Source organism: Ursus maritimus, unplaced genomic scaffold, assembly GCF_017311325.1.
Source record: "Ursus maritimus isolate PB19 unplaced genomic scaffold, ASM1731132v1 scaffold_12, whole genome shotgun sequence".
NCBI lineage: Eukaryota > Metazoa > Chordata > Mammalia > Carnivora > Ursidae > Ursus > Ursus maritimus.
In genome coordinates this window covers 53,963,054-53,988,467 of record NW_024423564.1, presented here as the reverse complement: position 1 = coordinate 53,988,467, position 25,414 = coordinate 53,963,054, and the positions used below count along the sequence as shown (strand labels likewise).

Genomic DNA, 25,414 nt, shown 5'->3' with positions numbered 1-25,414 from the left:
AAAATTCAACCTCAGGACACATTTTTGTTTGGGTTACTAGACAAGTTCTCACAATATATATAGAAATGTTTTTCTCAAAGGAAGCCTTTTGTGTTTGGGAAATCCTCAGTTTTATACTCCATTAGTTACACAAATAGAAAATGTCTGTGTGATTATCTCCTATCTTCTAGTTGGCCATGACCCATAAATCCATACATTTTCAGATTATTTACAAAAAGCAATTAAGACAGCTCAGGTATTTCCTGACATTTAAAAATGAGGGGCTGTTATCTATCAAAAACCTTTAGGATGTTTGCAAGGGGTTCTGGTTATCAAACTAGGAATCCTTCCCTGAGGGAGGGAGCCACAGGCTTACTGTTAACTGTTTCCCTCCCATTCTCATTTCAATAGGGATTCAGACCTACTTTATTATTGCAATGACTGATTGCTTGTGATACTTTAATTTTTCCTGGACTTTTGTTCTTAACAATGAAGTAAATATCCTTGTACAACACATCTGTATGCCCTTTTGCAAGTATATCTTTAGGAGAGACCCACAGAAGTAGCTCTTCTGGGTAAAAGAGAATGCAAATTTAATATATTGATAGCTATTGCTAAAGTTGCTCTCCTAAAAGATTGTGCAAATTTATATTCCCACCTGCTTTTCCATGACATCTAGAGTATGTGCTATTATTAATTTAAAAAAATTGCCAATCTGACAGTAAAAAATTACATCTCCTAGTTTTAGCTTGCATTCTTTCTTTCAGAGAGGTTGATGTATTAATGACCACAGAGCTGCTCTTGTCAATCCTCTTAGGCCTTAGGCTGCTTTAGAAAAGGACATTGCCATTGTAACGGTCTTTTGTTACTCAGTTACCTGTCAATGGGTAGTTGTAAAGGTTGCACAACTGAGATGCTGAGCTCATCAGTGGCGGTTCTGTGATGCTCTATTCAGCAGTTCTTTGGTAGTTCTCACTGAATCCAGTGAACATTTGGATGGAATACCTGGACCTTTTATCAAAATGCAGATGGCATCCCTTACTGGCTTTTAATACACTTTCCTACTTAGTGACCTTGAATTAGAAAAGAAAGACCTTGTTCAGCAACTGTATCTAGAGTTGGTTTAAGAGAATTTTGGCTATATAGTACTCCTATTTCTTTGATGGTTCACTAGTGTACTATTAGTATGACCACCGTGGAAGTGCCGGTTTGGTCATAGCAGAGGGTTTGTGCTAGCATTTTGAGTTGTGATTATATTACATTTTAGGCTAGTTTGAACAAATCACTGGAATTAAAAACATAGAAAATGCCAATATGTTGGGTGGTTACCTTTTGGAGACTCAGATGATTAGTAGGAATCTGGGATTGTCTGTGCATCTTGGGGATTTTCCCCCCAATCTCTCTAAAATCTTCATCTCTTAATGGAGATGTTCTTTTCCAGCCCAGGATTTTTTTTTTTTTTTAACACAAAATCAACTTAAGTAATTTGTGTACAATAAAATACTGATTTAAAATATGTAGGTCAGTGAATTCGGACAAATGTATACATCTGTGTAAACAGTAAGTACCCCATTCAAAACTTAGAACATTTCCATCACCCCAAAAAACTCCTTCAAGTCCTTTGCCAGTCAGCTCCTTTCCACCCTGTCAAGGTAAACTAATCTATAACTACAGATTGAACTTCATGTGAATGGAATCATACAGTCTGTAACCTTTTTGGTTTGGTTTCTTTCCCTCAACATACTATTTTTGAGATCAATCCATGTTTTTGTATATTTGTAATTTTTAAATTTTCATTCCTGAGCATTCCGTTTACATTCTATAATTTGCTTATATATTCATCTGTTATTAGACATTTGGATTTTTTTTAGTTCAAGGCTTTTATAAATAAAAATGCTATGAACATTCATATGTAGGTTTTTTGTGAGTTTTCTTAGTAAGTATTTAGGAGCGGAAGTGCTGAGTCATCTGCCAAGTGTATTTTTAACTCTGTAAGAAACTACCAAACAACTTTTCAAAGCGCACGTGCCATTTTGCGTTCCTCCTAGAGATGTTGAGAATTCCAGTTGCTTCATGTCTTTGTCAACACCCAACAGATTGCTTATCTTTCTAGTTTGGAGCCATCCTAGTGGGTATATAATGGTACCTTATTATAGTTTGAATTTGAGTGAAGCCTTTTGATGAAGAATGTTCTTGAGGTTTTCTATAATTTTTTTTTTTTACAGAACTGTAGACAAGTATATGCTAATGGAAAATCATCTTTTGTATTTTAAATTTTTTCTTTAGGTTTCTTTAAAAGGGATTGAAGACTATCATTCAAAATGCCTGAAAATCCTGCTCCAGGTATACTAGATACATACTTCTATCAGTAGATTAATTAATGATTCAAAAATGGAATGTACGATGGGATTAACTTGTGCTCTGATTATCCTTCAAACAAGATAAACTGCAGGTCCTACAAGTTCTTGATCGCCTAAAAATGAAACTGCAGGAGAAGGGAGACACATCGCAGAATGAGAAGCTCTCTCTGTTTTATGAGACACTAAAGAGCCCTCTCTTCAATCAGATACTCACACTTCAGCAGTCCATCAAACAACTGAAAGGGCAGGTAAGTTACTCATCAGGGTTTTACATGTTGGTTTGTTCAAACCAGCAAAGAAACATAGAAGGAGATGGAGACAGAGAAGCTGTCTCTAAATACACTTAATTCAGCAAGAAGACTGTACTGGGACTTGGACCTGTAGGTAGCATTGGCGTGGAGAGTTTAAAAATGTTTATGAGGGGTGCTTGGCTGGCTCACTGTCTGTAGAGCATGCGACTGTTTATGTTGGGGTCTTGAGTTCAAGCCCCACGTTGGGTATGAAGCCTACTTAAAATGTTTATGATAAATTTTGTGTTTGGTTTTGGAATATAAGTTGTACTTATTTAAATATGTAAAGGTCAGATGCTTTCAGATTTCCCAACATTTTCTTCAAAATATAAAATAGTGTTTAGCTTAAATATATTTTCTTTATGAAGTCTTTTTTTCTAGCAAGAAGTGATCATACCCTTGTAGCATATTATTTACACCTCTCAAATATCAATTATTTATCAAATAATTATCAAGTATTAAATGTCATGGATATTCTGATCAGAAAGTTTTCGGAAGCATTATAACTGATGTTTTAATATTTACCAGTGTTTCCTGTACTACATATAGCATAGTACCTGGACTCTTGCAGTTTCTACATTCATGAGTGTTGAACTATTGGACACATAGCACCTCTTCTTAGAGTAATGTAAATTAATAGTTTTAGCTGTCCTCTTGGTTGCTGTGTTTTGGGGTCAGGGATGGCAACTGATTTTAAATCATCTATTCTAGAAGCTGGGCTTGAATAGTAGCTATCTTATGGATTACTTTTGGGCAGAATTTTAAATGTAATTGGAGATATTGTAGCAGAAATGTTAAGAAAATGAATAAAATCTGGGAAAACAATGTTTTTTGCTGATAAATCAAAATGGCTGCCCATAAATATTTAACAAGTGATTTTTCTTATAACTAAGGATTAAACTCTGCACATATGCCTTTTAGTGAATTTCTTTCTCTAGATCAGAATTCATACCATAATTTTAGCACTTTGCATATTGATGGGCTGCTTTCTGTATTCCCTGGTTGTGGGATGAGTCCTGTAGTGCAACAGTGAATTCTGTTGGTAGCAACAGAACTGGGGAAAGGTCACTACCAATCTGTTACTCTTACTGGAGTAAGAGTGGACTTAAACAACCACTCCATCATAATAGTCTTTTATATTTATGTAGTTTGCAGTTTTTATATGCATAATCATATTTTTATCCATTCAACTGTAAAATCTGTTTTTTTTTTTTTGAGTGTTTCATTGAGTTTCGATGGGTGTTGATTTTTTCTATGAGGTCCTGTTGACATTTTTTTCTTTTTTTTTTTTATTCACTTGAGAGAGAGTGGGTGAGAGAGCGCGAGTGGGGGGGGGGCGGTCAGAGTAACAGACTCTCAGCTGATTAGGGAGCCTGCACTGGGGCTCAATCCCAGGACCTTGGGATCAGGACCTGAGCTGAAGGCAGATGCTTAACCGACTGAGCCACCTAGACATGTCCCCCCCCAACCGCCCCCCAACCTTGTTTCTTGATGTTATGTTCATTCTACTGTGGTGGCACTTACATCAGCCAATGATACTTTAAAAATTAACTTCTATTTTCCTAGTCACCATAATTACAGAATTCTCTCCCCCCTTCTTCTTCTTCTTCTCCTTTTTTTTTTTTTTTCTATGTTTAAGTGGCTCTGACTTACTTACCTCTAATCTTGGGCAAGTTACTTAACCTGTGTGTCTTAGTTTTCATGTTTGCAAAATGGAATAATAGTATCTCTTAGGGCTGTTGTAAGCAAGAGTTTGGTATAGTACTTTGCTTATTGCAATCATTCAATAAATATTGTTATTATTTTTGTTTAAATTACTTGTGGATCTTTTGTGGCTTTTTACAAAAAATGCAAAAGGGCTCAGTGTCTTACATGTTTATCTGACCGGGTGTATCTGTGTATGTGAAGTGTAATGATCTATTGTACATGCTGTTAACTTGAGGTAATGGTAGGCGGCAGGAAGCAACATATATATTTTTTAAAGATTTATTTTAGAGAGAGAGAGAGAGAGAGCACGTGAGCTGGGAGAGGACAGAGAAAGAGAGGAGAGGGAGAGAATCTCAAGCAGACTCCATGATCTCAAAACCCTGAGATCTTGACCTAAGCTGAAACTAAGAGTCACTCAGCCACCCAGGTGCCCCAGGAAGCAACACATTTTAACCTATTAAATATTCTGTGTAGTACTAAATAAAAAGATTTGTAGCCTTACAAACACACAGATTCATGTATCTGTGTCTTTTTTTTTCATGTATAAATATTTAATATGCAAATTATACATGTAATGGGCAAAATAGAATATTTAATACATAGAAATAATTTATTTTCTGTAGGTTTCTGTTGATGATTCTCTTTTGTTTTTCTTTCCAATAGCTCAGCCACATACCTTCAGATTGTTCGGCCAACTTTGATTTTTCTAGGAAAGGTCTGTTGGTGTTTACAGATGGTGCCATTACTAACGGGAATGCGCAAAGACCCTCTAACAACTTGACTGTCTCTGGGTTATTTCCTTGGACTTCTAAGTCAGGAAATGAAGACTTTAACTCAGTCATTCAACAGATGGCTCAGGTAAAGTTATATCTTGTCATGGGAGTATTTAGCTATATTTCTCCTGTTACAGGTTAAAAAAGAAAACAATACTCTTTAAAAAGAAGAATATGCTCTTTTTGCCTTAAAATTTGCTACTATGTGTGGTTTCCTTGCATTTTTATTTTGTTAGGAGAGATTGATACTATTTTCTAACCTTTGCATTAGAAACTTATTGGCTTAAAATTATGGAAGGAAAATATCTGTGTGGTAAGGAGTTTTTAGACAACTACTCCAATTTGACACATATCTGCACTTGAAAGAGATTCTTATGATTTTGATCATAGGAAAATTGATGTCTGTCGGAAGTGATGAGATTCCTTTGCAGCTGTTTTTAATTTTTTATCAAAACAGAATTAATGGGAGTTAGAGTTAATATGATTCGGAAAATCTTGGAAAATATTTGAGAGTGTACTCCAGTTTTATCCCTGATACCTATTATAAATTAAATAGACAGTCGAATTTTTGGATGTGTTAGTTTTGTGTTTATTCAACTCACCTTCTAATAAGTGTGTTTAAAAAATGGAAGTTGAGTTTTAAGGTCAAAAAGAATCTGTTTAAGGCGTAATACTTAAATAATCTATACCTCATTCCTTTTTTGACTTTATAGCTCTATCCTCTTAATTTGACTAATAAATATTTTTATGTGATGCTTTTGTTATGTGATTACATTTATGAAGTACTCATGTCGTAAATGTAATTATTAACTAAAGCAATCAAATATTTGTTCATTACACATAGAATCCATTTGAATGGTGGCCTATCCATAATCTTTTGAATTAACCTCATAAAGTGGAATATTAATTCATCACAATGTAATTAAAAACAGGAACCTAACAAATGCAGCTGGTTCTAACTTAGGCTGAACACTAGCATATTTTTGATATCTATTTTGCTTTCCTCATTTAAAAATATATTTTGCATGAAGAGACATATTTTGCATTAGAGAAATTCAGTGTAAAGAGTAATTTAGAATTTACTGTGGAAAAAGTTGTTTTTCTCAGGAATTTTCATCCAGTTTGGTCTTCATCTCATAATGTGAATGAAGTGTGAAAATACCTCTCTGAATCCCTGAGGTTGCAGAACACTGCACACTTCCTCTTGTGTCCTACTGAAAATAATCAAGTGAGAGGATTTCCAGAAATAATTTGTTGCTGAAATGCTGAGTTTTTTTGGATAGAGATGACTTAGGAGAAGCTGTTTTTTGTGTTACAAAAATAGCAATTACAGTTTTTTGGAAAGGGTACAATGGTTAAATGTACTTCCTTGACTTTTTTTTTTATCCCCCTTCATTAGGGCCGGCAAATTGAATATATCGATATAGAACGGCCTTCATCCGGAGGCCTTGGATTCAGTGTGGTGGCCCTTAGGAGTCATAGTCTGGGAGAAGTTGATATCTTTGTGAAGGAAGTGCAGCCAGGGAGTATAGCAGACAGGTGAGGAGGACATTCCTTTTGCATTTTGCTCATCTTTTTATGACAGTTCTGAAAACATTATTCTGAAGAGTGTAAGAAACTAGTAATTAAAACAGCTAACCATATCTGCCTTTAGCAGATATCCTCACGTGTACTTGTGGCAGCAATCTAGTTAGTAGTGCCATTACCCTGTTCTGTAGATGAGAAAGCTGAGTTTAGAGAGGCTCAGTGCTTTACCTGTCGTCACAGAGCTATTGATGCTGGAACCGTGAGCCATGATATGACTCCAAGACAGTCTGATTGGCAAGCTGGTGCACTCTCTATTCCACCATACTCTCCCACGATTGAACATGGTATTTTAGCTACATCTGGTCAGTAAGACGGAAATACTGAAATTTGCATAAACAACTGTTTTGGTCATATCACACTGTTGATTGTTTCTCTTGTCAATGAAAAACCTCCTCAAATCTGTGTGATTCCCCCCTATTGCACTGTGCTGTTGTTTTCGTATCTTAAGGGGTACGTGCAAGCCTTATATGTTGTTTTTATTTGATTTCAGTCCTTTGGTTATTTATTTAACAAGCACGCTGCTTATTACATTACTACTGCCTGTTAAAATAATACCAACAGTAGTGGTTCTATTATAAAAAAGAATTCTGAGCCAATAATAAATTTTGAATTCATGTTCTTCATTCATAGGGGATCAATTCTAGGCTCCCCACCTGAATATTCAGAAATAATGGATTTCCATGCCTTTGCACTTTTTTTCTGCCATTTCATGCAGCATTTCCTCAAGTATGTTCTGAGGAACCTTAGCAATGATTAGATGTATTTGTGAAATTCTATGCTGTTCCTGGAGATTGGGTATACATAATTCGGATAACTATATAGTTTATTGTCCATGTTGGGATAGTTTCGGGATTGAGAGGGGCTTCTGTTAATGACCCAGGTATAGAATGGGACTATTCTGGCAAACCTAGACAGTCCCAGGTGAGCCCGGCCTTAGGGTCACTTACCATTAGTTTACTTCAGGCTATGATGTCTCTTGACAAAAAGCATATTTAACTTTTACTGGCCCAACTTTTCTTCTAATTTTTTAAACTTAAGTTATTATTGGTATATAGTGCATATACCGTAAATGTCACCATTTTAAAGTGTACAATTCAGTAGTTTTTAGTGTATCTTCAATGTTGTGCAGCCTTTTTGTGGTCAGTTCTTATGTCTGGGGTACTCTGTACCAAGTCTGTAATTACACATTGAGGCGAGCATTTTCAAAAAGAGAGATTTGATATATTAGTGTGTAAAGAGCCTTGACCAAGGCTAAGCAGTCAGGTGCCTTTCCAGAGACAGCAGTGCTTACAGAGAAACTTGAGACAGAGTGGGATCTGCAAAGAGCAGAAGGTGTCAGAGGAATAAAGAGACTGTCTTGAGCAGTAGTCCTATGGAGGGAAGGAATACAGCTCCTATCCTTTGAGTGAAGCTGGTATTTACCTGGTGTGGGAGCTTAGTGCAAGAGAGTACGAGAAAGGACTGGAGAGATGTGGGGTCAGTCATGCATGACCTTCTAGGTCATGTTAAATTGTTTTCATGATCAGTTCTTCCTTTCTCCTGAGGACTTTCCACATAGAATTGTGTTTTTTTAGGAGCTTACCTAAGACCCATTGGCTGTCAAAGTAATGGGAATCCATTATTTTTGAATGTTGCAATGGAGAGACAAGAACTTATCTCCCCTTAAATGAAAAATATGAATTTAATATACACAACAGCATATGGGAGTTAAATTATAAATAATAATAGCAGTAAAACTAATTCTGTTCAACTTTAGAATACATCAAAATCATATTTTCCAAGAGATTTCTCTTCTCTACAATTTGTTTATCTGGGGTTGAGGTTATATTCCCTGAGCAGATTCTAACTGGAAGGAAATTCAGGGTTCTTGCAGTCTATTGGGTGGGGGCCGGGGGGAGGTAGACCAAAATAGATTGATTTCCAGAAAATAGAAGATTTTAATGTGAGTAAATTAAGAACTTATACTATGAGTTACATCAGGGTTGAAAAGATTCAAGAGTATCTCATTCATTTGGGATTAATTAAGAAATTTTCCTTAATGAACAAGCTGCGAATAGGAATTCAGGTGAAGAAGTCAGAGAAAGAAGGACATTGGAAATGAGAAAATGGAAGTGATTTCTGGTATTGTTCCATAGTGGTCATATTTAAAAACAAATGTTTCTTTAGGACTCAAGAAAGGTTCACAAGCAACATTCTCAATTTATAAAATATATATTTCAAAATTATGAAAGTAATACATACACATAATAGAAAATTATAAAATATATAGAAATATAATAAGCGAACTCTAGGACTTTGACTACCCTAAGACAACTAGGAAATACATTAGAATATTTTCTTTTTATAAGGAAAGGTCATGGAGCATATACAGTTTTATATCCTTATCTCAACATAATAAGCCTTTCCTAATATTAATAAAAGGATGTATAAGCAACATTTTTATTTTATTTTTTCTAAAGAGAGCACAGGAGCAAATGAGGGGTGGGGGAGGAGGGACAGAGGGAGAGGGAGAGAGGAAATCCCAAGCTGGCTCCATGCCCAGTGTGAGCCTGATGCAAGGCTTGACCCCACGACCCTGAGATAAGACTGGAGCCGAAAGAGTCAGACACTCAACTGACTGAGCTATCCTAGCTCTGTCAGCAGCATAGTTAGTATAAATGAATATTCAGTGAGTGGTAGATGAGAGATTCAGAGCACTGTGATAATGAGGTAAGTGATGGGGAGGGTCGGGGAGAGAGGGAGACTCAGCCAGATCGCAGAAGGTGGATTGATTTGGCTGAGTAGAGTCAGAAGGGCATCAGCGATGGAGGAAACCATCTACACAGGAGTGGGGAATGCCAGACATGTTTGAGTGGGAAAGAGTAGATCAGAATAGTTGGAAAAGGGGTTTATGTGGGGGAGGGAGCCAAGTTGGAAGGAGTACGTGGGGACCAAATGGCCTTTGAATACCAACCAATTTACACTGTGTCCTTGAGCCCAGAAGTTACCAAATTGTGGGGGCACCTGGCTGGCTTAGTTTGTAGAGCATGCAACTCTTGATCTTGGGCTTGTAAATTTGAGCCCCATGTTGGGTGTGGATTACTTAAAAATAAAATCTTAAAAAAAAAAAAAAGTTACCAGGGGCACCTGGGTGTCTCAGTTGGTTAAGCATTAGACTCTTGATTTCGGCTCAAGTCATGATCTCAGGGTCGTGGGATTGAGCCTTGTGTCAGGCTCCTTGCTCAGCAGGTAGTCTGCTAGAGATCTCCCTCTTCCTCTCTCTCTCCCCCCACTTTTGCTCGCTCTCTCTCTAAAATAAATAAATCCTTAAAAAAAAAAAAAAAGTGACCAAATTCTGATCCATGACAAAGTTTTGCTGAGTCTGCTGTGACCTGAGAAATATAAGGACAATTTAATGGAATTTTCATAATTCTAAATTTATGAATTAGATCAATCCCTTCTCAGGGAGATTTTGTGTTTTGAAGGTTAATAATGTTCATTTGTGAAACTATGATGACACGAGTTTGTTTTCTTTCCTCTGGCGCTCTTCTTATTGGTCAGTAATCACAAATAATCATTATACATTTTCAAGTTGGGTGATACCAGCATAAAGAGAGCCTAGCAAAATAAACCTTGAGAAATTTTGGAAGTTCGGTTTTAGGCATTAGATAAGGATCTCCACTGGATGGTTGACATGGGGAATGGAAAAAGATGGGTGGAGGCAACAGAGATAAAGAGGGGTAAGAAGGAATTGAGGGGTGATGATGGAGAAATGGGAAGAGGAGGAGTGGTGTCAGGGAGATAACTCATGTGTAAACCAGAGTAAATCCTACTAAAGTGAATATGCTTCAGAGCCAGCTAAAATAAGATGCTAAGCTTGTCCAGGCTTTGATTTCTTGCTTGTAAAATGTAACTACTTTTAAAAATTTTATTTATTGTATTTTATTTTTAATTTTACTTTTTTAAATTTTAATTTAGAGAGAGAGAGTGTAAGTGGAGGGAGGAAGAGGGACAAGCAGACCCCATGCTGAGTGCGGGGCCTGACGTGGGGCCGGACGCAGGGCTCGATCTCAGGACCCTGAGACCATGACCTGAGCTGAAATCAAGAGTCAGATGCTCAGCTGACTGAGCCACCCAGGCGCCGCTGTCACTAAGTAGGAGGTGGTTGTGAGGATTAAATGAGATAATGCCTGTAAGCCATCTAGCACAGTACGTGCCTTCTAACAAGTGCTCAGTAAATATTAACTATAATAGTGGGTTTTTTTCCTGAAGGTTTCGCTAATTTTTTTTAAAAATAGTTCTTTTTTACCTTGGTTAGCAGTTGGGTGGTTGGAGATTGGGACAGAGAGAAGGGCTTAAATACAGATTTAGAAGTAACATCTGTTATTTTCAAAGAGAGTTTGGCCTAACAGTTGACAGATGTCGGAGAAGCAAAGGATGACCGAGACAGGATGACTCTGCTGGAGAGGAGGTTATCGGTGAACGTGAGGATACAGTTACCCCAGTGTGGTGTATGCTGAAGTCAGGTTGGAAGGGGTTCAGGAGTATAGGATTTGTGCAGTAATGGCAGCTCTGTTCTTATTTGCAAAACCTTGGCAGTGGGGCCCCACACATTGTTTTTGCTTGTTTTTCTAGCCAAATGGTTGTGTGTGTGTGTGTGTGTGTGTGTGTGTGTGTGTGCACATGCACACATTTAGGGATGCACCACTTAATTGGTTAATTAGCTAACAAGCGCTTTGGTGAAAAGCGCTCTGAAGAGCTCTGTCATACAATTATTTGAATAAATGCACTAAGTGAAGTCGTGCCATAAGAAATAAACTGCTTCACTTGAATGAAAGATTTTTTTTAAATGATGCTATTGTATCACTTACAATAGAATTTTCTTATTATATCAAGGGATCAAAGATTAAGGGAAAATGACCAGATATTGGCTATTAATCACACCCCACTGGATCAGAACATTTCCCATCAGCAAGCAATTGCGTTATTACAGCAAACCACTGGATCTTTGCGTCTGGTCGTGGCCAGGGAACCGGTCCACACAAAAAGCAGGACTTCTGCCAGCCTCACTGATACAACTCTGCCTGAAACAGTGAGTTACAAATTTGGAAAAAAAACTTAATTTTGAATTATGCTACTGATTTTAAGAAGTATAAAGACATTTAGAAGGTGTTATTTTCATTGTCATACTTTAGGAAAGATGATCCCATCTCTAAATACAGGATTAGCATATTAAACAAGATACTGTACAGAGGATTCTGTTTTGCTTTTTCAATGTTCTGTCTTTCTTCTTATTTAAGATTATTATTTAACGTAGCAGGCGAATTGTTGTGTTATGCGTAAGTTATTTTGTGATGGAAAAAGTCTCGTGTTCCTTGGTGATATAGGCAGTTCCTTAATTAAGCTGAGACTTTTTATTAGAGATTTACTGTTGAGAATCTTAAGTAAGATTTAGTTATTTATTGCAAAAACATTATTTTTGTAAATTATATTGGGTGTTTATGACTAGATTATTGACCCTGCAAAATTATACAAGTTTTCCATTTCATATAAACATGTATACTGAGCAATTTAAAAGAATAAAAGCATATATCTCTTTTGGGAGTCTTTCAACTTGGTTTATAACGTTTTACAGATTTTGGCCTCCATCTTCAGAATGCAAGCTAATAAATCTTATTTTCTTATAACACTAAGTGCTAGCTGATTAATTTTCATTCATTGGGACAAAAGAAACAATAGACCGTCTGGGTACAGTACAAGGTCACAACACAAATTAACGTATAGACATTTTCCCTGTTGTAATCAGTGATATTTATACAGCACAATTTACATAATAAATACAGTGAACAGGGTGGGAAAATGTTTTGCATAGTGGTTAAGAACAAGGGCTCTGGAGCCAGGCTAAGGTGGGTTCAAGTCCCGTTCTTCCACTTCCTAGCTGCGTCGTATCAGGAAGGTTCCTTGGCGCCTCGACTCCTCAGTTTCTTCTGCTTTTCCTTGGAGCTAGTAACAGTGTCCATTCACAGAGATAATATGCGGGTTAAATGAGAGTGCATGTGAAGAGCTAAGCACAGTGCCTGGTGCAGAAATATACACTCTATGAATATTAGCTGTGATCATTAATTCAGGCATATTTTAGCAAATATTGTTACATTCCACATATTGTTCCAGTCCTGAATTGATTATATATCCCAACATTCCTGGTTATTTTAACCTTGCATAGTAACTGTCCAACTTAGTATAATAGTAAAACCAGTAAGTATACCCTATTGAGCTTGAGGTGGAGAATTTTGTTCTGCAGTTAGATTATGTGAATTTAATTCACATTTTTTTTTAAGATTTTTAAATTTATTTGGGGGGAGAGAGCAGGTGGGGAGGAGGGGCAGAGGGAGAGAGAGAGAGTCTAAGCAGAGTCCCCGCTGAGCACAGAGCCCGAGGCTTGATCTTCACTACCCTGAGATCATGACCTGAGCTGAAATCTGGAGTTGGATGCTTAACCAACTGAGCCACCCAGGCGCCCCTAATGTACATTTCTGATGGAAGCCTACTGGTTAGAGGAAAAATGCTTACATCTCTCAGTCTGATTCGTATATCATGTCTTCATTCGGGCCTACCTTTCCTTTCCTGCAGAAGAGCCTGCTTAATTAGTCTCTTTACCTTGTGTCCTCAGCATTTCATCCTTCATATTGCTGCCAGATTAATTTTCCTAAACCACTGCTTTTTTCCTGTCCTTCCATTTTTTTTCCTAAAGATTTTATTTACTTGTCAGAGAGGGCGAGCACAAGGGAGGGGAGCGGCAGGCAGAGGGAGAAGCCGACTACCTGCTGAGCAAGGAGCCTGATGCAGAACTCAATCCCAGGACCCTGGGATCATGACCTGAGCCGAAAGCAGACCCTTAACTGACTGAGCCACCCAGATATCCCTGTCCTTCCTTTTTAAAACCTTCAGTTATTCCTTTTGCTTATCCAGTTAAGTAAATCCAATCTTTTGACCAAATCTTTGACTCATTCTGTTACTTGGCTTCACTTTGCTCTTATATTTCCCTTTTCCTTGAATGTGTTTCTTTTTCTCCCCATACTGCAATTAAAATGCAACCTTTTCCTCACAGCTTTCCATAATTCTTCATTGGATTTGACCTCTTATCTCTGCCTCCCACCCCCCCAATCTTTATAATATTTTGAGATTCAATTCAGGTAAACACATATTTATTCGTTCCTCCTGTGTGCTGGGCATCATGCTAGATATTGGGTACAGACTGAAGAATGAGGTGACATGTCTCTGTCCTCTTCAAGCTATGTATCTTATTCAGTATTCTGTCTCATATTTTAATTATTTGTGCTTTAGATTATCTTTCTACTGGATTATAAGATTCTCAAGGGCAGGGACCATCTGATCATTCCTAGCCTCTAGGAAGTTGCCCTGATTACTTGTAGGCATGTTCATTTTGTGATATGTCTTTTACTTTAATAATTATTGGAAATTATTGGAAAGCTAAGCATCTGTGTTTCACTAACATGTCTGCTTTTATTTGCCATTAATTTGTAGGTTCATTGGGGCCATATTGAAGATGTTGAGCTCATTAATGATGGCTCTGGATTAGGTTTTGGAATAGTTGGAGGAAAATCAAGTGGCGTGGTTGTGAGGACGATCGTTCCTGGAGGATTAGCGGATCGAGTAAGTTGACTTGTTTGTTCCCATTTTGGTGTCATACGGTTTAAATTGTATGGTTTGAAATGTAATTTTACAACATCGGTTACTAGGATATATGATTCCATGACTAGAATTTAAATATTGCTAAAAAAACTTTTATTCCCATAAATGTTAATATACACTCACTTGGCTTTATTTGAAACATTTCCTAAGTCAACTTTTTGTTTTTTTTTTTGGCTTGTGGTTGACAGTCTTTTTGAGTCCATCAGAGAACAATATTTTTTGTTGAAGAGTTGTTAATAGGTATTGTATTTTGAATATGTGTATTCTCTCCCAGTGTATCTTTCAAGGACTTAAATGCTAAACTCAGAAGGTACAGTGATTATAAACATTTGTCCCAATATTGTATGTGGTAGATTTCATTTGAATTACAGTTTTCTGGTATTATAAGCCAAATGACTACACTTCATTATTTAGCAGTGTTTAAACTGAAAGTGGGTCTTTTTTTTTTTTTTTTCCAAACAAGGCTCCATACCTAACATGGGGCTTCGGTGTACAACCATGAGATCAAGAGTCACATGTTCCACTGAGTGAGCCAGCCAGATGCCCTGGAAAGTGGGCCATTTTAAAACTTACGAACTATTTCTGCTTAGTTTTACATTAAAGAAAATGTTAAACATTGCATTTAGTTTTTAGAAAATAGTTTAGAAATTTGGTTATGATGCCACTTAGTAGTGAGCCCATAGTATATGAACTGTCCATGAGAACCAGAATAATATGTAAATTTCACTAAGTGATGTTCAGTTACCTACAAATGTATCCCTTCTAATAAGCATAAGTAAAAATGGACTTGCCTTGCAAATGCAGCTTTGAGGTAAAGTCCTCAGCCCCCCATTTCTGTTCAAGGGTTGTTCCATCTTTGCACAAACTGTGGAGCTGCTAATATGCCTATTTTCAGCCTCCACTTGTATTTAGAGAAGCTGCTCTCAGTTTGCTTTGTGGGGCTCCCTGAGACTCTTGCAGGGGACCTATGGGATTAAGACAAGGAAATGGCATCAAATCATGCCAGTGGTCACTGCATTCTTCACTGTGTGGTTGCAACAAAAGAGGAAAAATTAAAGTCAGTCTTACTTAAGAAAGTGCAGCAAAAAATTGTTATTTCTAGCAAACTTTGACATTGAAGTGCTTGTCTTTTTAATATTGTGTGACAAAATGGGACGCACCATACAGCACTTCTGCCGCATCCTGAATTATGATAGTTGGTTTGAGAAAAATATTTGTGAGACAAACAAGCCACTTTTTTATTTGGAAAACATTTAAATTTTAAAATTTTTGCTCTCATTCAAAAACGTTTTTGAAATATGACATACAGTGTTTGAGTTTTAGCCGTACAACATGATTCGATGTTTGTTTATGCTGTGAAATGACCACCACAGTAGTCTGGTTGACATCCATCACCACACATAGTTATGTTTTTTTCTTGTGATGAGAATATTTAAGATCTACTATCTTAGCAACTTTCATATATACAATACAGTATTGTTAACTGTAGTCACCACACTGTACATTATATCCCGATGACTTAGTTATTTTATAACTGGAAATTTGTCCCTCTTGACCATTTTCACACACATTTTGCCCATCTCCTACCCCCAGCCCCCCAACTTCTGGCAACCACCAGTCTGGAATAGCATTTTTATTTTTGAAAGAATAATTGACAGAAAAATTATGGTTATTCAGAGTTGGGTGCTTGGCAGACATTTCTTTGAAAATGAATGAAGCAAGCCTGTCACTTCAAGGAAAACAACTGACAGCATTTGTGGGTGATGATAAAATTTGAACTTTCAAGCAAAAATTAGAATTCTGGAAAAGTGTTTTACCACAAGCTTGACATTTTCCAATATTTAAAGACTTTTCTGATTAGATTATTGCTGATATTAATATGATTTTTAAAATATTATAATATGAAATATGTCAATATTTGGAAGATCTGCCTGAGTCTATGGACCTATATTTTCTGAAGACCAGTGTGTGATACAACAACATATAGGGAAAAGGTCCACTCAGGATTCAGGATTGATCAATAGATTTTAATGAAACAGTATTTGAAAGTTTGTTGGTGAAGTTGCAGATTCCACATTGCAACTAATCTTTCAGAAACCACAACTTGTCAAGTTTTGGTGTGTTATCAAACAAGAGTGGACTCGAACTGCTATTAAAATACTCCTCCATGTTCCAACTATGTATCTAACTGAGGCCAGATTTTCTTTATATACTGCAGCCACAACAACATATTGCAACGTACTGAATGCTAACGCAGATGTGCAAAACCAGTTGTCTTCTTTTAAGCCAGATATTAAAGATATTTCCAAAAATATTTTAAAATACCACTCTTCTCACGACTTTGTTGTAGAAAATATAGCTTTGATTTTCAAAATAAAGAGTGTATAGCGCCTGGGTGGCTCAGTCAGTTAAGCATCTGTCTTCAGCTCAGGTCATGATCCCAGCGTCCTGGGATCGAGTTCCGCTTTGGGCTCCCTGCTTTGCGGGGAGCCTGCTTCACCCTCTGCCTCCCTCCTTCTCTCTCTCTCTCTCTCTCTCTCTCTCTTTCTGTCTCTCATGAATAAATAAATTTTTAAAAAGTGTATGCATCAATAGATAGAAATATATATTAGTATATTAAATGTATTAAGTATTTTTAAAATTTCTTCTGTGCTATTTCTTTTTTTTTTTTTCTTAAAGATTTTATTTTTTCATTTGAGAGGGAGAGAGACAGAGCACAAGCAGGGGACGAGGCAGAGGGAGACGGAGAAGCAGACTCCCCACTGAGCAGGGAGCCTGATGTGGGGCTTGATCCCAGGACCTGGAGATCATGACCTAAGCCGAAGGCAGATGCCCAACCATCTGAACCACCCAGGCACCCCTGTGCTATTTTCTAATTCAGTAGATAACAACAGAGAGAACCAAATAAACAAAAGCTCTTTGAGATTCTCAGTAATTTTTGAGATATAATTGATATACAATAAACCAAACCACACATAGGTAAAGTATACAGTTTAATAAATTTGATACATGTTTACTGGCAAGTTAAAATGTGTAGGGCTGGTTAGCAGGGTAGAAACTCAGGCAAGAGTTGATATTGCAGTCTGGACTTTGAAATTTGTAGGGCTGGCTGGCAAGATTTCTTAGGAAACTCAGGTGGGATTTCTGTTACCATCTTAAGGAAGAATTCCTTTTTCTCAAGGAAATCTCAGTTTTTGCTCTTAAAGTCTTCAACTGATTTGATGGAGCCCCTCCCCAGCCTACTCATGTTATCAAGGGTAATGTTCTTAAAGTCAGCCAGTTGTAAATGTTAACCATATCAGCAAAATACTTTCACAGTAACATCTAGACTAGTGTTTCACCAAAAAACTGGGTACCATAGCCTAGCAAAGGTAACACATAAACTAACCATCATACAATCTGTCTCCTCAATGAGGAAAATGAACATATCCATCACCCACAAAAGTTTCCTGAGCATCTTTGTAATGCCCATTTCCCTATCCTCAATAATTAAGAGTGTGAATTGTCTTTGAGACCAAAACGCCTGAGACCGGTCATTTTATGGATCTTCATAACGCATCTGTGGCCGAAAAGATATTCTTAAGGGTTTTTGGAAATTTTTTGTAACCTGAAAAAGAATGAGGTATTGAGTATTTTGATATCTTTTCCCACATTCCCTCCCGCCCCCCCCCCCACAACTTAGCAATTTTCATAGGCTTGTTTGCTGGAGTAGCATTTTTCAAGATGCAAAGTAGAGTAGTTACTGTGAAAAACAAAGGGTCAGATAAATTTAGAAAACACCAGGTTAAACAAAATCAAATAGACGTTTTTACTGTAAGAATTTTCTGAGCTTTTAATATCCTAATGTGCATTAAGAATTGTCACAAGGAGAATATGATGTGCTGTTTCCCAAATTAATCCCTTTGAGACACTGTTGGGAAAGGCCCAGGTCTGAATTTAAGCCTTTACTGGAAGGGATTGTCACTATTTCAGGTCATCAAGGAGGGGGTTGGGGTATGCCCATCAGTCATGATGCAGAAGCAAATGTTTATACCAGACGTTGTTATCTGCCTAATATACATTATTCTCATGTGATCCTTAAAACAGTCATAAATTTTATTTTGAAATTATAGATATGGAAACTGTTAAGAAATTGCCCAAGGCTATTCAACTAGGAAATGACAAAGTCAAGATTGAGTCTACATCTGTCTGACTCGGAAGCCTGTCTTTTATTGCTTAAATCTATTTTATCTAAAGTTCATCTAATGTTTTTCTTTTCCAGATGTATATTTGTCCAGGGTTGGTCTAAGCTTATCAGTAAATAGCCAGCTCTAGAAGCAATAGAGCTATTGACTTTTTCCTGTAGGGAGTATGGTGAGGCCTAAACATAGGAGACAGAGCCATCCCCTCTCTCTTCTCATCTCAGCTAATGGCAGATAAGATCTCTTGAACTGGCTCTGTGCATTGTTGCTAAGCCTGTACAAGTTGTTGCTCATGTGTACTGATCATAGCTTTAAAAGAATGAATGGAAATTATTGCTTTTAATTAAAATGTACTCCTGTTTTGAATATTAATGCTCACTGTTGAATATGGCAGTCTTTATGGTAAGGGAATATACATGTCTTAGGTCATTAGTTTAGATGTGATCAAGATTGATCATAAAGTGATACCTATGTTCAGCTAATGGGGTTAATCAATCTTACTTTCTTCAAAGAATATAAAATGAGGTAATAGAAAGTTAGAGAAGGAAGTCAGTATTTCTTATTTAGAAGAGTTTCATGATCTAGCCCTCTATTATTTCCTTTTGTGTTTACAGATAATATGTATAGTTAAAAGATGAGTACAATTGAGGGACTGTGCCTAAGAAAACCTAACTGAGATCACTGCAGCCTAAAGGGGTGTCAGAAATGGATGTATTTGGGGTGCCTGGGTGGCTCAGTCGTTAAGCGTCTGTCTTCGGCTCAGGGCGTGATCCCGGAGTCCTGGGATCGAGCCCCACATCGGGCTCTTCCGCTGGGAGCCTGCTTCTTCCTCTCCCACTCCCCCTGCTTGTGTTCCCTCTCTTGCTGGCTGTCTCTATCTCTGTCAAATAAATAAATAAAATCTTAAAAAAAAATAAAAAGAAATGGATGCATTTGATGATTTGGTATAAGCAAGGCATTAGGCTAAAGACTTTACATATAGTATTGAGTTTAATGCTCACAAATCAATGAGTGAGGGATTTATTCCCATTTTGCTTAAGAGGGATCTGAGATTTAGGGAGAATAAATAACTGACGTTTGACTATACAGCTTGATCAGAGTAGAGCCAGGATTTGAACTTGGGTGTGTCTGACTCCAAAGCCTGTACTTGTCCTTCTGCTATCTACTGCCTCTAATGTTATAAAGTAAATGAAATTGAAAAACATTGATTCGTAGGAGCTTTATAAGAAATACTTGTTGAGATTTAGTTACAATGACCAATCAATAAATGCAATTAGGGCCAATTCCATGGATAGGAAAAGTACATGATATTGTGTAAAGGGAGCTGAAAGACTTATAATCTATATTCTAAATCTATAACCTATAATATATAATATTACATCAGTCTTAAAACCTGTAAGTCTGTAAGCCCTATGTATCTGTAAGCTCAGTCTCCCAAACTCACAGTAACTGAAACATACATCTTTTGAGCATTCTATTCAGCTATGACAAAAACTTCAAAAATTTTCAACCGAAGTTTTTTTGTTGTTTTGTTTTTAATTAAAAATGCACAGTGTAAAACTTCATTTGACGGAAGTGGTCTGGAGAAATTCTAGGGTAATGAGGTGCACTGAGTGAACCCCATTTTCCCTGGAAGGTAACTCTAACGATGCAGTCTATTTAAAAGTTGCCCTGAATTACTGACTTTTTGGTATTAGGCAATTATATTATGAGTCATGTTAACTATCCAGTAATCTTTCAAACTAAGAAGGAATGTAACCAAGCAGAGATTGGAGGGTGGGTGTGTACTATGAGGAATTTTCAGTCTAGGATAAGCAAGGCCCAGCTTGAGTCTGCTGCCTAGTTGATTATTCTCAAGAAATTTTGCTTTGAGTGAGTCTGTAAACAGATCTTTTCCTTATCCTTAAAAATCAGTTGAAGAGGGCTCTGGGAATTTGAGGAGGATGGGATAGATGTTTTTAGATGTAGTATCTTTAATTCTTTGAGGGAAAGAGTGTTTAAATTATAAAGTTGCTATTTCCTGCCTATGTTATGTTGCCTTTTAATTAAAGACCAATGATAGAACTGGCCTGGAGTCAAAACTAGTAATAATTGTATTTTCTGTGTTTTAGTTTTCAAAGAAAAGGATGTGCTTTATTTTGTAGCTCAAACCTGAATTCATTTAGGTTTTCAAATATTTTATTTATTAAAATACATTTAAAAATTTTTTTATTTTTTTTTTAAGTAGCCTCCATGCCCAACGTGGAGCCTGAATTCACAATCTTTACGTCAGGAGTTACGCTCTACTCACTGAGCCAGCCAGGTGCCCCTCAATTATTTTTTTGAATTGAAATTATCATCCAAACTGCCTATCATGAAATTTAAAATGCAAACTAATATATTTTTTAGCCTGTACCTGCTAACTTGGATTAAAGTATTTTATCTTTTTTTTTTAAAAAAAGGTAAATAAATGATACTTTTAGCCTTTTCTCTATGATGTGGGGTACCCTATTACATTAGCTGTTTTAGGGGTGGCACAGTTGTTAAGCATCTGCCTTCAGCTCAGGGCGTGATCCCGGCGTTCTGGGATCGAGCCCCACATCAGGCTCCTCCGCTGGGAGCCTGCTTCTTCCTCTCCCACTCCCCCTGCCTGTGTTCCCTCTCTCGCTGGCTGTCTCTCTCTGTTAAATAAATAAAATCTTTAAAAAAAAAACAAAAAAACTTTAGCTCTTTTAATTTTTGTGACTTCCATACTATCTTAGGCTATATACATAATTATGTTTCTCTTTTGAAAGAACCTATGGGTTAATAAACCTTTATATTTGAATGTTTGATTAGCACACTATATCTCTAATCTTGGCCTAGCTATTTATTGGCTATCATTGATTTATGATTTCTATTAAAGAACAGAAAGAACTCTATGTCTTTTAATTTTCTTGCACAGTAGACAGGTTATGGAAGGAGAATGTTGATCAAAAAATATCAGTAAAATTCGATGTTTAGGGCTGCTGGACTTCAACAAGGTAGCTGTCATTTTGGTGTCTTTCCTATCAATCTGACTAATGATTGTGTTTGCACTTATGAATTCCTTAGAACACCTGTTTTTCTGGAACAAGAAAATGTTTGACTTTCAGTGACAGATGCAAATTATCTACATCATTTTAAATTGAATTGAGGTAAAATAGGAAAAAAAAATAGTGCCTAGGAAGTGACTAAATATGTATTTACAGTGAAGTGCCCTTCTTTGGCCAAACCAAGTTCACTTATTTGACATATTCTTTATTCTTTGGTCAGGCCAAGGATGGTTTGATTTACAGAGGCAGCTTTACTGGTGTTTTTCATCATGACCACTGACTTTCTCTTGCATAGTTACTTGCTTTATTTCAGGTTGTTACATTGATACAATATCAAGTTATCAGTGCTTAAAGTAGAAATCCGCCAATTCTTACTTCTTTGCATCTGTTTTTTCTCTAGGTCTTTGCAAATGTTTCTTTCTTTTTTTTTTTTTTAAAGATTTTATTTATTCGACGGAGAGACAGCCAGCGAGAGAGGGAACACAAACAGGGGGAGCGGGAGAGGAAGAAGCAGGCTCACAGCTGAGGAGCCTGATGTGGGGCTCGATCCCATAACTCCGGGATCACGCCCTGAGCCGAAGGCAGACGCTTAACCGCTGTGCCACCCAGGCGCCCCTTTGCAAATGTTTCTGACTTGAATTGCATTTCTCTTTTCCTCCTCTTCTCCTCTTCCAGTTGCTTCTAGGGCCTTCTGCAGACTTCACAACAAAGTCCATAGCTTTTTACTCAGTATTTGGATCTAATACCTTCATTCAGGTTCCTGCAAAATTGGAGAAAAGGAAGGATGGAGAGTAGACTTTTTAGTCTTTAAGGCTTTTCATTTATTTTTATTTATTTTTTCTTCTGAATTTCATCTACACCTTATAGATGGTACCTCCTGGAGCCAGGAATAGGAAGCCTAGCACCGTACAAGCCTGATAATGGTCATTGCTCTGTTCTCAGGCTGTCCTTCTCTCCCAGTTGCAAAATACCTACTTTTCGTCTTCGTTCGGTTTAAGTGTTTTGACAGTAATAGGCGTTTCTTGGAGAATAGGAAAACAGTAAAGTTATTGTCTACTACTGTCACTCTGGAGGTATCAAAGTGTAAGACAAAGGACTAAATGAGAACTGGTCTTCAGTTCAACTGGGTTGAACTTTGGTTCTCTTACTAGCTTTGTGACCTTGATCAAGTCAGTCAGCCTTTCTGAATCTCATTTGCTCATTTAAGGTTGTCCCTCTTTGAATGAGATGATATATGAAAAGTGATTTTCGACCTGTAAAGTGCTAGGCAGGTATAATTTTTTTTGTAACCAGCTATGTTTACACCTTGGAATCTTTAATATAGTAAAGATAAATAAAGAGAATTCAAAATTTTGATGCAACAAAATGCAGATGGATCTGCTGTTTCAAGAATTTGACAAATGGAGGTAGAATGGAAATGTTAAACATTTTGAACTGATGTGCTTTTTGATAAATTGTGTTTTAAACTTTTCTGGGTATGAAATATACACATTTAAAAGTATATATAAAAAAGTGTGTATAATGGCTGTGCACATTTTAAATAATGACAGTAATCACCAATGTATGTATCACTTAGTTTAAGAAATAAAACATTTTAAATAATAACAGCAATAATAATTACCCATGTACGTATCCCCAGCTTAAGCAGTAGAACATGATGTATCCTTTCTCTAAATTCCCCCAGAGTCCTGACTTTAAATATGTTATATATGCTAATGACTCCTAAATTTAAATATGTGGTCTGGACTTCTCTCCTGAACTCCAAATCTGTATATCCAGCTGCATATTTGACATCTCCACTTGCATGTCTAATAGGATCTCAGACTGGATATCTCTAAAACTGAACTCTTGATTTCTATTCCCACCCATCCGTTCCTCTGTAGTCCTGTATCTCTCAATTAATAGCAGCTCTGTCTTTCCAGTTTCCTAGGCTAAAAACTTGGAGTTTTAAGTCTCTTTTTTTCCCTTCACACCTCATATAGAAGTTATCAGTAGAGCCTGTTCGGAGTTCATTAAGAATACTTCTTCTCAACTGCTAACCCAGCCTGCAGGCTGTTGGTATCTCTTTCTAGGTGGTTGTTTTAGCTTCCTAACTGGTATCTCTGCTTCTGTTGCTTCCTGTCCTATAGTCTATTTTCAGCACAGAAGCTTGAGGGATCCTGGTAAAAGTAAGTCAGGTAATGTCCCTTCTCTGTTCCAGACCCTTCAATGACTTCCCTTCCTCCTGGCTCAGAGCAAATGCTCAGCACTGCTGACCTCCAGTTAACACTTCCATCTCATCCCAATTACTCTCCTCTTTGCTCCTCCTCTTCCAGCCACACTGACCTCTTGCTGATCCTTAAACATGCCACTGAGTTTGTTGGCCTTCAGAGTTCCTAGCTCGATGCCAGAGGCCTCGGATCCAATCTCCTTCCCTTCTTGAGGCCCAGGGTTTCCTAATTTCTTCCTTATCTTTGTGGCCATGAATACCCTGGCTCTAGGCCAGTAGGCATAAAGTGATGCCCTCAAGCAAATGTCCATTTTAGACTTCTAGTCACTCTTCTCCTTTTGAACACATCCTCCTCTCCATCTTTTTTTTTCCCCCAAAGTCTTGCTTTTCTCTGTTGCCAATTCAGCATTCATTAAAATGGTTATGTTTTATTTAGCATATTATAGATGGTTTCTCTGTCAGCCATTCTGCCAGAATTGAAAGTCCGATGAATTGGTTATGAGCCAGTGAAGTTAGATCATTGGTTTCTTGGAATAATTTTGTCTTGTTCTTCAACTAAAGGATGGAAGACTCCGGACAGGGGACCACATCTTGAGGATTGGTGGCACAGATGTGCAGGGAATGACCAGCGAGCAGGTTGCGCAAGTGCTCAGGAACTGTGGAAACTCAGTCCGGATGCTTGTTGCAAGAGACCCAGTTGGTGCAATTTCTGTAACCCCTCCTACCCCTGCAGCCTTACCTGTTGCCCTGCCTGCTGTAGCTCACAGGAGCCCTAGTGCTGTGAGTATGCAAACCTTTCTTTCCCCTTAAGCACTGGGGTATGAGACCCTGCAAGATTAGAAGTGCCTTCAACTCAAAGTGCCACATGGGTGGGAGTAGTGCCTCAGTGCTCACCAGTGACGCAGAGGAGAACCCAGTTTAGAGACATTAGACAAGTTTGATTTTCTTTTTTTGCTGTTTCTCAGCATTAAGTCATCCAAGCTCCCTGACCTTCAGCTACTCATCTGTAAATTGGAAAATAATATTTGCCATTTCTTTTTTTTTTTTTAAATAAAGGCTTTCTAAAAATTTTATTTATTTTAAAGTAGGCTCTACACCCACTGTGGGGCTTGAACTCATGACCCCAAGATCAAGAGTCACATGCTCTACCGACCGAGCCAGCTAGGCACCCCAATACTTGTCATTTCTACTTCATTAGGGTGGTGAGGAGACATCCACGTGTCGGAGGGGAAACAGAATACTGGTGAATGTATGAGTTAGGTAGGAACAGGATGAACAAAGGGAATAGATAATATTTATTATAATCATTATAATAATGTAACAATAATCATTACTGTTATCAAACACCTAGAATTGTTGAGGTCATCTGAAATCCTCACAGGAATTCTGCAAGATAGCCCTATCCTTTCATTAAGATAAGATCATATTAGATGAAGGAACTCAAGTCTGAAGTACTCATTTAAAAGTTGTATAGTGAGGGGCCAGGCATCCACTCTTGATCTCAGTCCGCTCATGTCTTAAGCTAAAAAAAAAAAAAAAAAAAAAGGCCATATAGTTAGTCAGTTGAGAAGCTGGGATTTGAA

The 25,414-nt window shown here is 37.4% G+C and overlaps 1 protein-coding gene across 2 annotated transcripts in view; it reads left to right on the top strand.

Annotated features, from left to right (window-relative positions):
• The window catches only part of PATJ (PATJ crumbs cell polarity complex component), a 336,896-nt gene that overhangs the window by 10,000 nt on the left and 301,482 nt on the right, over nucleotides 1-25,414 (top strand). For both annotated transcript variants that reach the window (XM_040627217.1, XM_040627218.1), the window contains exons 2-8: nucleotides 2,266-2,322; nucleotides 2,421-2,587; nucleotides 5,000-5,194; nucleotides 6,509-6,648; nucleotides 11,572-11,767; nucleotides 14,221-14,349; nucleotides 24,393-24,611. In XM_040627217.1, coding sequence (XP_040483151.1) covers nucleotides 2,301-2,322; nucleotides 2,421-2,587; nucleotides 5,000-5,194; nucleotides 6,509-6,648; nucleotides 11,572-11,767; nucleotides 14,221-14,349; nucleotides 24,393-24,611 — 1,068 coding nt within the window. In that variant the 5' untranslated portion in view covers nucleotides 2,266-2,300. The remainder of the gene's footprint in view (nucleotides 1-2,265; nucleotides 2,323-2,420; nucleotides 2,588-4,999; nucleotides 5,195-6,508; nucleotides 6,649-11,571; nucleotides 11,768-14,220; nucleotides 14,350-24,392; nucleotides 24,612-25,414) is intronic.